This window comes from Gastrolobium bilobum, unplaced genomic scaffold, assembly GCF_033153095.1.
Source record: "Gastrolobium bilobum isolate Gb01-03AN ecotype WA unplaced genomic scaffold, APGP_CSIRO_Gbil_v1 utg937, whole genome shotgun sequence".
In the NCBI taxonomy this organism is placed as follows: domain Eukaryota; kingdom Viridiplantae; phylum Streptophyta; class Magnoliopsida; order Fabales; family Fabaceae; genus Gastrolobium; species Gastrolobium bilobum.
In genome coordinates, this window is record NW_026899318.1 from 354,230 (window position 1) to 371,608 (window position 17,379).

General features: G+C 32.4%; 3 protein-coding genes across 4 annotated transcripts; 1 reads left to right on the top strand and 2 right to left on the bottom strand.

Moving 5' to 3' along the window:
• Positions 1-2,882: 2,882 nt before the first annotated feature.
• Positions 2,883-3,730, bottom strand: LOC133289575 (17.5 kDa class I heat shock protein-like). Of its 2 annotated transcripts, XM_061487554.1 has the most exons (2): positions 3,519-3,730; positions 2,883-3,470 (listed from the first exon to the last, which is right to left on the bottom strand). In XM_061487554.1, the coding sequence occupies exons 1-2, from the start codon at positions 3,627-3,629 to the stop codon at positions 3,126-3,128; spliced, it is 456 nt and encodes a 151-aa protein (XP_061343538.1). In that variant the 5' UTR covers positions 3,630-3,730; the 3' UTR covers positions 2,883-3,125. The 2 variants fall into 2 exon arrangements, with proteins under 2 accessions (XP_061343538.1, XP_061343537.1); XM_061487553.1 differs by having other exon boundaries at positions 2,883-3,729.
• A 5,129-nt stretch (positions 3,731-8,859) lies between these two features.
• On the top strand, positions 8,860-9,566 carry LOC133289576 (18.2 kDa class I heat shock protein-like). The gene has a single exon (XM_061487556.1). It carries the CDS (start codon positions 8,910-8,912, stop codon positions 9,360-9,362), a length of 453 nt encoding a protein of 150 aa, XP_061343540.1. The 5' UTR covers positions 8,860-8,909; the 3' UTR covers positions 9,363-9,566.
• Positions 9,567-11,512: 1,946 nt separating this feature from the next.
• LOC133289544 (uncharacterized) lies at positions 11,513-15,100 on the bottom strand. Its single transcript, XM_061487512.1, has 3 exons — positions 14,810-15,100; positions 14,307-14,663; positions 11,513-12,151 (listed from the first exon to the last, which is right to left on the bottom strand). The coding sequence occupies exons 1-3, from the start codon at positions 15,098-15,100 to the stop codon at positions 11,513-11,515; spliced, it is 1,287 nt and encodes a 428-aa protein (XP_061343496.1).
• Between the last annotated feature and the right edge of the window lie 2,279 nt (positions 15,101-17,379).

A 17,379-nucleotide genomic window follows, 5' to 3' on the forward strand; every position in this document is an offset into this window, starting at 1 on the left:
AAACTCAGACTTAACTGCAGTCTTCTTACTTCTTTTGGTTTGACAGATTAGTAGTCGTTGTTGGTTGAAACTTGTCCTTTTCTATTTGTCTTCCATTGACAGTGAAAACAGTAGCCACAGAATTTCCAAACCCGGGAAGAGCATCTTGCTTTTTTTTTCAGCTGACAGCAGTGCATAAACAGTAACCATATTTGTGATATGAACGCAAGGAAAGAAAATAAATTAAAAAGAGAGGAAATTTTAAAAGAAAAGAAAGAGATGATTTTTTTTTTGAACTTTTACCCGTTACTAGTTTTTATATATATATATATATATATATATATATATATATATATGGGAAAAATGTTTCTTCAGTTAATGCAGATAGGTTATCTGCATTTATTCTCAAAACGACGTTGTTTTGGGATTGAAATTTTAAAAAATTATAAATATAAAGATTATTATTACTCTGAAAAAAATTAAAATCACAAAAATATCATGATTTTCGCTCCAAAAAGACATTATATTGAGCTTACTGCAGATAACTTATATGTAGTAACTGCAGAAAAAACGAATCATATATATATATATATATGGACTTACATGAGAGGCCTACACTTTAAAAGACCCAAGAAATGGTCATGGAAAAAGAAAATTAAGGCAAATAAAAGAAAACACTAATCCAGTATTTTAATCCTAATGTGACAGAACCTGAACATGGTCCCATGGAAGAGATTCCAAAGGTTCGTAATTTCACTATTGTCATATAAACTCTATCAATAAGATAAAACTTAGATGTATGGACACTCTCTCCCTATTGTTGTTATATTGTCACCATTGTTGTCAAAAATTAGCATAATAATGTAGAAACGTATAAACTTTAGAAACACTGTGAAAATGCAAATAAAAAATTATTCTTAATAAAAACAGGTAAAAATGTCGCGTAAAAATATAAAAATGCAAATTTTTACTTAAACTCAATTTTTTTAAACTCAATTTTCTATTTTTGGTCTTATATCTTATATAATCATGTGACTTATATATTTTAAATATGAAATTATTTATTGAATTTTGAGTAATTACTTATGTGACTTATATATTATATAAAGTAGAAACTTTATGTTTCATGTCGTTTCCATTGTTTACGTTTCTATCATCCCTTGTATTTTCATGTAAAAATTTAATTTTGACAACATTGACTGTTACTATCCACACACACCACCCATTTGACTAACACTGATATTCTTAGTGCAGTGATCTGCCGTACTCAAGGGTATCAAATTCATAAATATATGAAAAACCTTTTAGATCCAATATCAACATACTAATCTCTAACTAAATATCTTTATCCCCATAACAGAACAATTTTTGTCTTCCTCTAAGTAAGAAATGATCTTTAAATTTTTGAAAAATACATTTCCTCTCCCCAAATCGAAGATATGATTAGAAATAGGGTTTTATAAGTGTTATGTGGTAAGAAAAATGATTGTGTAATGTTATAGAGATTCGTTTTGCGTGTCGTAGTTTTTTCTTCAAAAAATATGAGCCCCACAAAATATTGTGTGAGTAGAAAAGTTTGTTGTATCATGTTAAATGACAAATGCTAAACCCTTTAGAAATAATATGTATTAATTTAGCAAAAGGACCGTCCATGTTAAAGGTCGTATGCAGTTCACCACTCATGGGATAGATATTCATGTGTCATTTTGAGATTATTTCAGTTATTAATAGATAAATAAACAGTTATATTTTTCCACTCTTTATCTTAATACTTTTTTCTCGTTCATCATTATTTATAAAGACAATTAAGATTGCTTCACATTATGTCATGTGACATGATCCATTTCCTTAACTATACACAGTTACGATAGTTGGGAGGATCTGACCCAATTAAACATGCCCGTACGCTGATCAATCAACCACGATGTTTGGGCTTTCCATCAAGAAAATCAGGTTAATGGGCTTTAAAAGGCTTTGGGCCTAACCCATCAGTTTAAGAGACGATCTCGGGCCCACGTTAAGGAGTAGCCCCATTCTTTTTTATTTTTTCTGGGTTGACCAGAAACATTTTACTATATGTTAAATAGGAGTATTAACCGCCCCAGCCGAGCCAGCTTTAGTGTTAAAAGACTAAGTCTATATTTAAATATGTCAGCCTGACCAAGCTTGTTATCTGTTATAAATATAATTATCAGCCCGTGGCCTGACTTATTTACAAAAAATAAAAGCCTTTTTTAACCTCTTAGCCTATTTAAAATAAATAAGACAACAAAAACTTATCCAAACAGAACATATAATCAACAACACTAGTAACTCCATAAATATTCATAAATTCAATTTATGTCCAAACAACATAATATAGATCAAAATTATTTAAAAAGTATGTTTAACTAATAAAATAGAGTAAAATGAATTGAGGAGAAAGAGAAGACTATTACAAATAGTATAAAAAATATAAAATATAAATAAAAAATAATATACTAAGCCAGCCTGATAGGTTTTAAGGCTGAACTTTTTTTTTTTTTTTTTGTAAATATAAGGCTGAACTTTTAAATTAGAGCTTAAGACCTTTTTATTAAAGGAGCTTTTATACAAGTACAAGACTGATGCCAACAACCAATTTTAAACATATAAGTTCAGGCCTTCACGAACCGAGCCAAAAGCCGTTAGGCCCTAATGTCAAATTGAATTACGAGTATGTAGCTAACAAAATTGAGTCACGAAAACGAAGTATTATTGTGACGATTCCTTATGCTAGAGATAAAGATCGGTTCATTGAATGAAATCCGTCAAACATCGCAAGACTTGAGAAACGATAGTAGCTTTTGTGCATACAAAAGCTTAATGTATGTCCAAAAAAATATAGAGAAATAAACGAAAGTTTTTTTGTAAAAGACCAGATGTTGAAGAAGAAACTCATAACTTTGATAAATTGAAAAGCTCTTTGCATACACTACACACATAACTAACACTAACATAGAGCACAACACAACCCCAACACCATCACAACCACGCTCATGCAAGAGCAGAGTCCATACATATCAACATCACACAACTCGAATTCAACTACATATGTTGATTTTATTGAATGCGCAAAGTAACACGTTCAAGTCTGATACTCCGAGTACGAGGCCAGCTAGCCTAGCCTAGCCTGTGATCTGAACAGGCTTCACATCGGGCTTCTTAACCTCCTCCTTAGGAACAATGACAGTGAGCACCCCATTCTCCATGGAGGCTTTCACCTTGTCCACCTTGGCATTCTCCGGCAGCCTGAAGCGGCGGAGGAAAGAGCCGCTGTTGCGCTCCACGCGGTGCCAGGTCTCGTTCTTGTCCTCCTTCTCCTTAGTCCTCTGCCCGCTTATCTGCAACACCCGATCCTCTTCGATCTCCACCTTGACCTCCTCCTTCTTCAGCCCCGGAAGGTCAGCCTTGAACTCGTGTGCCTCCGGCGTCTCCCTCCAGTCAATGCGGGTGTTGGCGATCGCCGCCGTCTCGGTGTCGAAGTTAGAGCGCGGAACGGAGAGGGCGGCGGAGGCGGCGGTGGGTGTGGAGAAGGGGAAGTCATGGAAGGGGTCCCATACGTCCAAGGAGAATGGGTCAAAGATGTTGGTCCTTCGACCAGTGCCAAGGAAGCTTGGAATCAACGACATTGTTGTAGCTTTAATTTAACTAGGAAAAAGCAGAGGAAATAATAAAGTGAGAGTGAGAAGCGATAGTTAGTTAGCTTTGTCCTTTGATGAGAAAATGGAGATGATGTTAATGTATATATATAGGAATAGGAATTGGAGGAGGATGTTCTGTTCGGGTGATTGGGGTGAATTGGTTCGCGATGGTTCTGGATCGATCAAGCGAGTCTCGCAGAAAAGGAAAGAAGGGTGTGGAGAGTTCTGGGGTGGGGAATGTCATGCCAGCATGGACTGGACTTACTTGGTGGAAAAATCAACATGTTTCCCGAACATTGCAGATGTTGCCGTATTTACAAATTTATCCCCATTGGAGAATCACATAAGCGGTCCGTATGCGTTAAGGCCAAGGGTATTTCCGTGTAGAAGCATTTGCTAAATTTGGGTCACATGTAAAGTCCAGCTGGGAATAAAGCATGCTGCATGGACATTGGACAATCATAATTCTCAAGGAGTATATAATATAAGATAAGGTAGGATAGTATAAGATATGATTGTATAAGACCTAATTAAATTTTAATACTATTCAATGTTTAACATGATATCTGTATAAGATAATATATTGTATAAGATAATATCATTTAATGCTTGATAATACACTATATAATACTAGATAGATTAAAAATAAATATTTTGGTCAAAAATACCTTTTAATAATGAATTTGCATAATTTTTCTAAATATATCAGATGATATTATTTTTTTTTATAGAAATATGTCAATCACTGTGTCCAAAAAATATATTAATTTTTATAAAAATAAAAAACTTCAATATTTTAAAAAATTATATACTGAAAATTTATTTTTTATTTTAATATATTAATATTAGAATAATATATTAATTCTTGAGAATTACATTGCTTAATACATCAATCCCTTATCAGGTCGAATCTTACTTTCCTAGACCTGATTAAGTTATACATTATTTTGAATCTTTGATGTATAAAGAGATCTTGCTGTATAAGCTTATACTATACGATAGTCACACCAAATAACTAAATATGTCGAAATGCATAGTATAAACTTATACTATTAGACCTTATATACTACACCAAACATGCCCTAAGAAAGTTAAATTCCTCCTGAGTGATCATCAAGAGTCCGTCGTGGTAACCAAAGAGGAACAGTGACCATTGTGCCACTGTTCCAAGACTTTTTTACCTAAATGCCACGCCTACGGACTTTTTTTCCTAAACTGCCATGCATGCAAGTTCGTTGGGAGTTGTAGCGAACTAGGCATGCTGATGTGTCAGCTTTCTGATGGTGATAAAGTTTGCTACTGACACAAGCGAACTCTGCAGCATTTAATGCTCTGCACCTTTCCACCAGTCAAGCCACGTGTCATGCATGCAATAGAGGTCGTTGGCCACATCAGGCGAACTCTGTCTAACAGCTAGCAGGCCACGTGGCTGACATGCACCAAGTTCGCTGGGGGGCAGTGAACTTGGTGCAACGACTATTTTCCAGAGCCCTACATAACCCCCCTTCCCCCATTTCCCCCATTTCCCCCACCCGAAGTCCCTCCCCCTCTTTCTTCTCTCACTCTCATCCTTTTTAATCTTTCTTTGTCTCTCATTTCATTTGTCTTCATTTGAGGTTAGCAGTTTATGGTTTAGGTTATTTTTTTTCCAGTTTTATATAGTTATTTAAATGTTGTTAATTATTTATATATAAGATGAAACATTAGGTTAGCATGTTAATATTAGTAGTTTAATATTTTATATTAATGCTTGATTCAATAATATGAGTTGTTTGCTATTATTTATAGAGTTTTTAGGTTATAAATTTTTTATATTATTGTTGTTAAATTTATCAATAATTTTTTTAATTATGCAATTATTAGTAATTGAATATTAATTGTGCCATATTATTTCATTAATGTATCAAATAAATTGTTTTATATGTATTAGTTATTTATATGGTTGAAATGTAGGTTAGATAATTTTTATATTAATGTTGTTAAATTTTGTATTTAATAATTTGTTGGTTATGCAATAATTAATAATATTGAATTTAATAAAATTATTTAGTTCTAGGATATAACACAATAGGTTAGAAAATTTTAACATTGGCTTAGAATATGTATATTAATGTTATTAGATGTAGCAATTTATATTAATGTATTATTTAATAATATTAATTGTTTAATGTTATTCATAGGGTTGAAATGTAGGTTATGATTTATATTGATTTTAATGTTGTTAAATTTTATATTTAATAAATTCATGATTATGCCATAATTAATATATTTAAATTAAATAAAATTATTTAGTTATAGGATTGAAAAATAGGTTACAAAATTTTGTCGATAATCTTTGTATTTATTAATTTATTTATTAGTATTTAGTATTTATTTTTATATATTATATAATTTTTGTATAATATAATATATTTCTTAGTAGTTGGTATTTACTTTTTCAAAATTATATAATTCCTGTATAATATATTATGTTAAGTTACAATATTGATTTATTTAATTTTTAGTAACTAGTATTTATTTATTTAAAATTTTATAATTTTTGAATAAATAAAATATTAAATTACAATATTGATTTACTTATTTCTTAGTAATTAGTATTTATTTGTTATATATTATTTAACTTTTGTATAAAATAATAAATTATTGTATTTTATAAATTAATATATTATAATTTTTGTATTACACAATTAATCTTTAATATATAATTATTTATTCATGGATTATAGAATAATTAAATAATGTTGAATATTTAATTATTTCTTAGTAATTAATTAGTATTTATTTTTATATATCATATAATTTGTAATTGTAATAATTGATTTTTTTTGTAAATAGATCCATGGAGCAGGAGGACCCACAACAGACTTTCATTGACCCTGGTCCACATGTGTGTTCTCTCCTGACGTTGCAGGAGAAACACATCTCCACGATTGTGTGGAACACATCAGATGACGCACAACAACGTGATCGGGTCCTCAATGTCAGACACGCTGCGAGACACACGATCACTTAGATATACCAGAAGATATCCAACCTTACCTTAAGCAGGCTGAGTTTTATAACGTTGCACGTCTGCGCAACCATGAGGTTAGTGAGACGTAGACTTTATAACATCCACATTACATGTTGTATGTTTCATAAATTTTGATAAAGTGTAATTTTTTTTGAAACAGATTGATCACTCACTCTTCTCGGCCCTTGTGGAGAGATGGCGGCCTAAGACGCGCACATTCCATATGCCGATGGGTGAGGTTACGATTACCTTGGAGGATGTACACCATCTGCTGGGGTTGCCCACAGATGGAGAGGTTGTATGTGGCCGCGTCGGAGGCCATCCCTTCTCCCATAGTAATATAGAAGGCATATTACATCGTTGTTACTCTCACTCATTATGTACTGAAATAGAAAAACAAAAAACAATGGAAACTTTAAAGGAAAACGGACGAGAATGACAAAGTGGTTCAGGAAGAGGGGTGTTTAAAGAGCACTGAGTTCGCTACCTAGGCCAGCGAACTGTAACTGTCGGCAGGTAGTTCGCTTACCCATGCAGCGAACTTCCAGGGTGCTGCCACGTGGCACATAGTTCGCTACAGGGTACAACGAACTGTGTGCCAATTGACACATGGCAAGGAGTTTGCCTGGACCCCAACGAACTACGTTCGTGTCAGACACGTGGCACAACAAGTTCACTCTGTAGAGCGACGAACTTGTCATACGTGTCAGCATTTATTACATCCAAGTTCGCCTGTGTCAGTAGCGAACTTGAGCACCATCAGGAAGCTGACACATCAGCATGCCTAGTTCGCTACAACTCTAACGAACTTGCCTGCGTGGCAGTTTAGGAAAAAAGTCTGTAGACATGACATTTAGGTAAAAAAGTCTTGGAACAGTGGCACAATGGTCACTGTTCCAACCAAAGATCAGTTTCTTTAAACGTATTTGAATATTAAGGAAATAGCTTTTGTAGAGAGTATAACATACAGATATTATTTTTTATCTTCAATTACTCTAAAAAATTTTACTTTCTTTTTTCAAATCGATTTAAACGCTATTTAAATTTACATAAATTATTCATTTTATTCGGATGAACCGTAGACGAAGCGTTTATATTTGTTTCATTGTTCGATTTTTTTTTTGCTAAACATCAAATTGTCTATTTTTTTTTTGGTATATAAATTGTCTATTTATGTAAGGCCTAAAATCGTTCAAAAACTAAAACTAAAATAAAATGAAACTATATAATTTGATCGAAAGATATTTTTAATATACTTTTTCTATGAAACGGAATTCAAAAGAATTTTAAAAAATAAATAAGAAAAATAAGTGATAAAAAAATTTAAGAATAAATGATTTTAAAGTAAATCATAGAATATTTAAAATTTACACTTTAATATAATTTTTACATTTTTTCTATCAATGCCTCCTGATTAAAAACATAATAAATAAAAAGTCCCGATCATTTGATGAAAAAAAACAAGGAAGAGTAATGAGGGAAGAAAAAAATGCACGATTTTTTTTTTTGGTGAGGAAATGCACGAATTTACTATTACTACTTTATACCACATTATAAAAATTATTAAAATTTTAGCAGGCCATCTTAGTGTGTATGGAAAATCAAGCAGTGTATAATATATTAAAGAAGACTTCTTTTACTCGATAAAATTTAAGCCTATGTGCCTAGCCTTATTGTATTCAAAGTGAAAAAAGTCATCTAAATTCAGTTTGCCTATATAATTTGCAAAGAAGTGTATATTTAGTTTTAAGTTTTAGTGAGTAAAGATCCACTTTAAATTAAATTAATGATAAGTACACCTTTGTTTATTAATTTTAAAAATATTTAATTCAAAAAACTTTTGTCAAAACTTTTTGTTGAAAGAACATAGACGTGTCTGTTCATGCGACCGGGGACTTGCCATTAAAACACCTCATATATTTCACTAGGCTATTGATCGACACCTCATACAGAAATGTTTAAATGTGGTGAGTACACATATTCGTTCTTGTTGCATTTTTCTGGCGATGTTTTCGGATCCACTCGGCAAAACAAAGAGACAATCGTGTGCGCCAAACCCAACACAAATTGTAGAATCTCGTAGAAACATCTGTCTCCATCTAACACTATCTCAATAGAAAATCCTCGAAATCCCTGATACTTGTTTTGTTTCCTATATAAAGCTTCTTCTTTTGCCCTTTTGTAACAAAAACAGTAATATACGATACAGAAAACTCTTCTTTTAAAATCTCTCAAATTGAAATATATATCACTATATGTCTCTCATCCCAAGCTTGTTGGGCGGTCGAAGAAGTAACATCTTCGATCCTTTCTCGCTGGACTCATGGGATCCTTTTATGAATGTGTCTTCCACTGATCGTGAAACCAGTGCCATAGCTAACGCGCGTGTGGATTGGAAGGAGACTCCAGAGGCTCACGTGTTCAGTGTTGAGCTTCCTGGGTTGAAGAAAGAAGAAGTGAAGGTTGAAGTTGAAGATGACAGAGTGCTGCAAATAAGTGGGGAGAGAAGCAGAGAACATGAACACAAGGATGATAAGTGGCACCGCGTGGAGAGAAGCACAGGGAAATTCATGAGGAGGTTCAGGCTTCCTGAGAAAGCCAAGATGGATAAGATCAATGCTGCCATGGAGAATGGGTTGCTCACTGTCACTGTGCCTAAGGAGGAAGAGAAGAAGCCAGAGGTCAAGTCTATTCAAATCTCTGGTTAATTGTGTGTTTGATCAGTCGTTACATTTGGGAATTAAATACCGTGTCCTCTCTGGGAATGTTCATCTTGTGTTGTGTTATGTTATGTTATGTAATGTGGTTATGCAAGGTTTCATAAACTATATACAGCCGTGTTTCTAAAGTTTTTCGTTAAGTATATCAATAAACTGTTGTTTTTCTATCTCAATATGATTTTCCTACTGTTATCTGGTTTTCTATATCAATTTTTTTTTTTTTCCTTCGATGACAATGAATGTATGTAGAAGGACTCGAGATATTTGAGTTCAAATTTTGTTAGTTTTATCGGTGTTTAATTTGTGACTTCACCTAATACCAAAAAAAAAATTTGTGACTTCACAATTTGCTCTAACGCATTAACATTTCCGAAACAGATCAGTAAACCATAGACCGAGTGTCATTCGTAAAGAATCAAGGGATACATGTACTGAAATCCCATTTATATACTTCTCTAACATCATTACTAATTATATTAAAAAAAATATTTTAGTGTTGATGCTTTATGATCAATCACAGATCAGTAAACCATAGACCGAAAAAAAGAAAAAGAAAAAGAAAAAGAAAAAGAATGGCACACCAAAAATATTTCTAACATGTTTCCTTCCATTTTATACTGGTGCGGGCGAACGACGTCGTTTGTAAGTGGAACTGGGCCGAGAACGAGCATACAGAAGATGTGCTTGCTGTATGTCTGGTTCGAGGGATGTAGAATTTCATTCTGTTATTTTGCGGCCCCTAATTTTCTTATTCCTCTAATTTTTTTTTTTAAAAGATGAAAAGAGTTTCTCTCTAATTAAAAAAAAAAAAATACTATCCATACTTTTTTTTACAAAAAAATAGATAATTTGGGTTGGTATACTAAATAAAGATAGGAACGGTTGATAGCTAGTTCGATTTCAATAACATTAGCTTGAATTTAGGAATTTTAGTTAATATAATTTCCCTTTTAAATCTCATGAAATTGGTGATTAAAAAAGTCTCGTCACTTTCTTTCAAAATAATAACTGATTAACACATAAGTATAGGGATGACAATTTGGGTTGGTCCGGCTCCCTCTCAAAAACGGGGCCCCGTCCCGGTCATTAACTATGAGCTGAAAAAATGAACGATACCATTTTATGGTGAGTTGGCGGGTCAACCCACCAACCCGTCAATTAAAAAAATAATAATTAAAATTTAAAAAATAAATTATATTTTATAAATTTTTCTAATATTATTTTATTTTATTTTACACTTCTCTTAATTTTTTTCAATCTCAATCTTTAAATGTATATTAATATTTGTCAAACATTCTTTAGGAACTTATTTGTCTTCATATATAATTAATATTTGTTATAAATAAAATTGTTTTTTTTTTAAGAAGTACTAAGATAACTTTTTTTTTTTGGATATTACAAAAAAAAGATTACAAATGAAATACTACCTAATTGTACAAAAATAAAATAAAATTATAACTTAGCGGGTCAACCCGTTTTGACACATTTCTAGGCGGGGCGTGTTGAAGTGAGTTGGTAGGTTAAAAACCTCAACTTATCTCGCTCCGTTTTGATGAGTTGACGAATTGACCCGTCGGATTCAACCCATATTACCACCTCTAAAATTAAGATTGGCGGTCGTACTTTGTTTTCGATTGATTTCATTGAACTTGATAACAACATGCTCTTAGATCATCCTTTGATTTCAGATTTTTTTTCTTAAAAAAAAAAGTTTCGCATTGAACGTTTAAAATTTCGAAAAAATATTCCTTCTTTTAAAGGATGGTAATTTTAATTAAAATTAATTTTTTTATTTAAAATTTAAATTAAAAAAATCACTCACTTTCTTTCCCATAATTTTATTTAAAATGACATAATTCTATATCATTTAAAAGAATAAAAATCAAACCGTTAAAATTTTTTATCCTATTTTTGTCGCAAGAAAAGAACCCATAAGTTATGTACATCAATAATATTTTTATTTTAAATTAATTGGGTCGGTGATAGATGAATAATATATACAAATAAAAGTAAAAATAAAAAGAGTGTAAAAAATTAAATAAATAAAAAATAAAAAATGAGAAGAAAAAGAGATAAAGGAAAAGAAGGAATGAAGTTATGTAACTTATCCTATTGCTTAAAAAATGGAACGTAAAGATTTACATGTCTTCATCGCTTTCACTAGCACTTGAATCATCCACATTTACAGCAGCTACTTTGGAAGAACTAATCTTAAAAGAAGCAGATGAAATCTTAAATGATGATTTTGCATTGCTAGTAGACACCCCACACTCTGCTACCCCTCTTTCATCCTCTGATCCCTTCAAAGCACTAGGGGGTAGAAAGCAATCCATGGACAACCCTTTAATGTTAAAGTCCACTTCTTCAATTTGCCAAACCTCTTCTATTCGGGTCGTCGAAAGGCTCTGAGAAGGGTCTTCACCAAACCTTAACAAAGAGACACAAGTCTTCCCAGCGTGTGCTATGTTAATGCCATCCACGGTTCTGTAATCTTGTACGAGGGACTCCATGTTGGTTTCCCAGAATATGCTATCACTTCCAGAGGATTTTAGTTTGAGCAAGTGGGAGTCTTTTAACTGCACCAAAAGACCTGTTCTCTGGCTGAAGTAGCCCCATATTGTGTGACTAATTACCTCTATGTTGCTGCTGCTTCTTGCTCGCAATGAAGTGGACTCTGTTTCAAGTTTCAGTACGAAACATGCTTCGTTGTTCACTCTCTTCTCCCCAATGCATATGGACTCGTTGAATAGTTTGGCCGTAGATCTTGGATCAAGACCCTGTTCACAAGACATCAACTATCAGATAACTGTAAAATAGACAAGGTGATTTTATAAAATTTATAATCAAAATGTGGATATAAAAATGCGCATGTGTTTGACGCTAGCTACTAGGTTAGTTTATTAACATCGTAGTAATGTAGGCATGGTTGGCCAACTCCCAAGATTACAGAAGATAGTGATCATAGCAATATAGACTTAGGAAGCCTTTGATAGTCGGTATTTTATAGGATTTCTGGAAAACTGAATTTTTCTAAATTTTTAATTTTTGGATATTATTGTAAACTAAATGTTTTTATCATATTTCTGAAAATCGAGATTCCCGAATAATTTTTTTCCCTCTACCAAACGTAATTATGAATACTAATTATGAATATATCGTAAACTGAATGTTTTCATCATATTCGTTTGGTCCACAATGATTATAGAGATTCACAACCAGTGAGATATTTTGTCAATCCCAACAAAATACCATGATTAATACAGGTATTCATAATTAGTAATTGGTGAGAATATAATGCAGAAGCAACAACCAATGGGCTATACAAAAAGAAAGAATGAAACAAAAATTGCGAGAAAATACTTTTCTCTTTTCTTAATTTTTTTTAACCAAATAATAATAGGATTTTCTCAGTCTTAAATAAGCAAAATAAAATAACAAAAATAAATAAATAACTATAATCATGCACAATCAAAGAAAATAATGCACAATCAACGCACAATCAAACATAAAAATAACAAAAGGAAAATAATCAACAATTATTGAAAAGCCTTAAATTATGGAATGATTATAGAAAAGCTCAATTCAAGTCAATCACATATCAGAATAATTTATTTCTTTTTATGTGTATATTACCTACAACAGCATCAGCATCTCTGGCGATTATAACTTTTATTTTTATTACTTGTATATATTCACCGTATGATGGAATAAAAATTATATCCAATATGATTTATCACAAAACCTTCTAATTCTACGAGTAGAAGTACCCCTTCCTCTTTTCCCCCTATTTATTTATTTTTAAATCTTTTTGATATGTAGTAGACTTTTTCCTTAGCCAAAGGAATAAAATTGGCAAGCATGAACTCGTTAATCGACGACAATGATACGTGAATTATGTATCAACGAAATTGGGTGGCTTCAAATTAATACTGACCAGGCCCTATAAAGGAAACGAAGGCATTTATTATTTTTTTTTGAAGAAATATAAGCGTTCTTTGTTGGTCAAGGATGTATGTAAAGAGTTTGGGATGACAAAAGGAAACTTTTTGAAAAAAATGGAATTTTTGACTTTTAGCGATCACATGCAACTGCTGAATTGGAGAAAATCCAGTTTTGGCTTCGGAGTTTAGGTAGAGGAAGGAATTTTCTTTGTTGACTTTTCTTATCAAATGTAGAACTTCGGGTTCTGGGAGGGCTAAGCTAATTTCTCTGAATAAATTATTATGAAAGTAAATTGGCTTTCTTTTTTTCTGGTTCTTTTATTCCTTTTGCAAATGGGAAACACTTGGTTTTGATTGGTTGGGCTTTGGTTAGGGAGGCGAACAACATACATTCCCTTTTTTGTGTTATAAGAAGCTAGACCTTGATGATAAAAAAAAACAAAATAAAAAGGTGATCAATTCAGATTCACACTTGAGGTAATCAGAAGAAATCAAAACTAAAAAAGTAACATCAATCAATGCAAGAACACGGTTTAGAGGCTCTATTGCCTGTCATTCGTAATCGTCAGAGACAGAGGGAAACCCCAACGTCACGCACTTTCTCCATTTAAAGTTAACAGAATGTTAGGCAATAACAGAAGGCAATTAGCAAGAAAATCAGTGAAAAATGATTTCAGAGTTGGTTGAATCAACTTTTACCCTACATAGATATATACTAATTATAATTAATCATGACAGTATCATTTCCCACTAATCACAATCAATCATGATTCATTAACTCCAATAGAAACAAGAACACAACTAGGTCAAATTTGAATTAAAATTACCTGAATTAAACGCCTAAGTGGGAATCAACTTTTACCACTACATAGATATATACTAATTATAATTAATCATGACAGTATCATTTTCCACTAATCACAATCAATCATGATTCATTAACCCCAATAGAAACAAGAACACAACTAGGTCAAATTTGAATTAAAATTACCTGAATTAAACGCCTAAGTGGTCTAGGTGGGCCACGAGAAGCATGAGAATGTTGCCAAGGGGTTTGCCTCCATGCCACTTTGCCATCACTCCCGGCACTGATCTTGTACCCAGAAACAACCAGCTCCAAGCACCACAACTCTGGCCTCTTCTGCCACAACACGAAACCTCCCATCTCTCGCTTCATCTTCTCCTTCTTCACCTTCACCGTCTTCTTGTTATTCTCCCCTGCAGAAAACTCTGAGGTTCCTATTCTCACCTGACCCATAGCATACATGCTTTCCACCGAATTCAAAGCACTCTCTCCTCCCACAGCCGCCACGTACTGTTTCACTATATATTTCGCCATGGAAGCCTCCTTCAAAGTCATATACAACAAATTAAACACAATATTTTAACAAAGAATAAAACAAAACAAAACAAAAATTGGGCTATTTCATTATGATCAATCTATGCCAAGAAAACCGAAAGCTCTTTTTTTTTTCAAACCACTACTGTACTGACCATGTTATGATGGCCTTTAATGCTGTGGGTGATGATGGGTTGGTTCTCAGAGGTGATAGGGAAAGGGATTAATGGCGCTCCCAAAACACTAAGCAATAGCTGGATGTCTGTGTTTTGGCTTCCAAAGAGTGATGATGATGATCTTGATTCAAAGTTTGGCTTCATCCATGACTTCACGTTCTGCCAAGCTCTGCTGATACCCCTCTTCACGGTGAAAATCTCTGGGATGGGAACCTCAAGCACTGTTTCGAGCCCATCCTCGCGGTCAAGATTGGGACAGAGCTTCTGCATAGCAGAGAAAGACGAACCAGAAATTAAAAGAGAGTTTGGAGACAAAGGGTATGAATATAGGTTGCTTATGATGAAGTAAAGGGGAGGGGTTGGAGTATTGAATTCAAAAGGAAGAGCGAAAACAGAGGTAGGAGTAGGAGTAGGAGGAGTATTACGTATGTAACTTTGGAAAAAAGATCACCAACCAAACTATGGGGACCCTCTCTTGTTTATGTAGACGTGTTTGCACGCCTTACATCTTATAGCCAACTTAATTTACGGTTCCCTTCAAATTTATATTTATTGATTTCTATGTTTAATTTTAAGATTTTCTTCCCAACTTGTTTTATTTTTCCTAAATTGAGAAATGATATTGTTGATATTATTACCTCCAAAGGTTTACTCCGTGTCAAATTAATTTCATATAATATCACTCTTTGATGCATATTTTCTATTCCGGAAAGAATTGATATCCGATATCCATAGTGTATAAATCAGTATAAAAAAAATCCTGCATATTTATGAATATTATATTAATAATTTATTAGCACTCTAATTTTCTATTTCTTTAGGATTCTTACCTTTTATAGTTTCTTAATTTTTGTTTATATATTACTCTTTTATAACGATTGAGAATAAGTAAAACATTACTCCCTTTCATTTCTCGCTTTTATTTGGTAGTAAATTAAAAGACCCAATCGTGCTTAAAAAGAATTCTCATGTTTCATATATTGGTAGTCTTCTCCATTACTTTTTTTAGTGTTATCTTATATGTTTCGAGATTTTATTGAGTAACATAGATAAGATGATATTAGCAAGCTGGTTAAAGCAGAATAGGATGGTTACCCTCCTTAATTTACTCTATTTTTTATGTCTTGATACCTTAAAAGTAACGGGGACTCATTTAATTTGATTGCTGCAAATATTAATATATATCTTAATTACTCCATAGCTGGCTAGATGAGCTCATCTCCAGACTCCAACAACCTACATTGTACCAAATTGTTTCTGAGCATGGGATCATTGGAAATTTGAATAAATTTTCTAATGCATAATCAGATATCGTTAAAAACGATAAGACTTTATCCTTCCCTTTTTTTTTGTCCTAAATAAATTTTACTAATTAAGTTATTGCATTCATGTAGTACTTTAAAATTTTAATTTTCATATATTATTAGTATAAAAAAAACATATACCGTTATTTAATTATGTATTTTGACATTATGTAATAGGTTTAATGCGTGTAATAATTAAAACAATTAAAATAATTAAATAATATTAACTTCAATGTCACAAAAGCCTATTATCTTAAGCAGGGATTAAATCTAGAGCATTGAACGTACATATAATGGTTTTATTTGTCTGTTCTTTTACTTTTAGGGGAAAACATACATGAAAACTAAATGATAATTTAGTGTCTTTTTTAGACAGACATACGCACGCTCGCGCACACACACTATATAAAAGAAACGGGTAGAGACAGTTCAATAAACAAAAGGGGTAGAGACCGTACTTTTCTCTTTTTCTTTATTTCAGTCGATAGGTTCAGAAAAGTGACTGAGAAGAAATAGAGAAAAAAGTAACTTTAACATTATAACTATACATATATATATAAATGAATTTAGCGGATGTACCAGTGTTAATAAAATCGGACCAACCTGGCCGGGTCGACTCGGGAACGGGTAAATCGGTCCGGTTGAAGCAACAGACCGGCCATGCATCAGAACCGGTGCGACCCAGCCGATTTTCATGAAAATCAGTGACCTGGCCCGATTCCAAAAAAATAATTCCAAATAAAAATAAAAATCATAATAGACATATTTGAATATTTTTTTGCTTATTGACTTACATAAGTTATGTACATATAACACTAATATTATTTCAATTATGCACTAAAAATTCTGATTTTATTTATAGTTAGAGATGTCGTTTTCTGAACCTAAAACCTCGTATCACGATCGTTATATTTTTGTTTGATCCTTTATTGGATAATAATATGTGATTTATTATTTTTATATTAAAATATTTGAAATTTTTATCATTTTTTTTAGATATTTGAGTATGTTTATAATTTTTTAATATAAATTATTAAAGTGTATATAATTGCCGGGTCATGCGAATGAACCAGTGACCCACTGGTTGAACCAGTGACCTAGTGACCCATTACCTCGACTGGGACAATGATTGGGCCGATTTTAATAATATTGTGAAAGTATTAAATATGAGGAATCATAACCATACAAATGTGAAAATAAATATAATATTTCTATTTACTACAATTAATTTTGACACGAACTTCC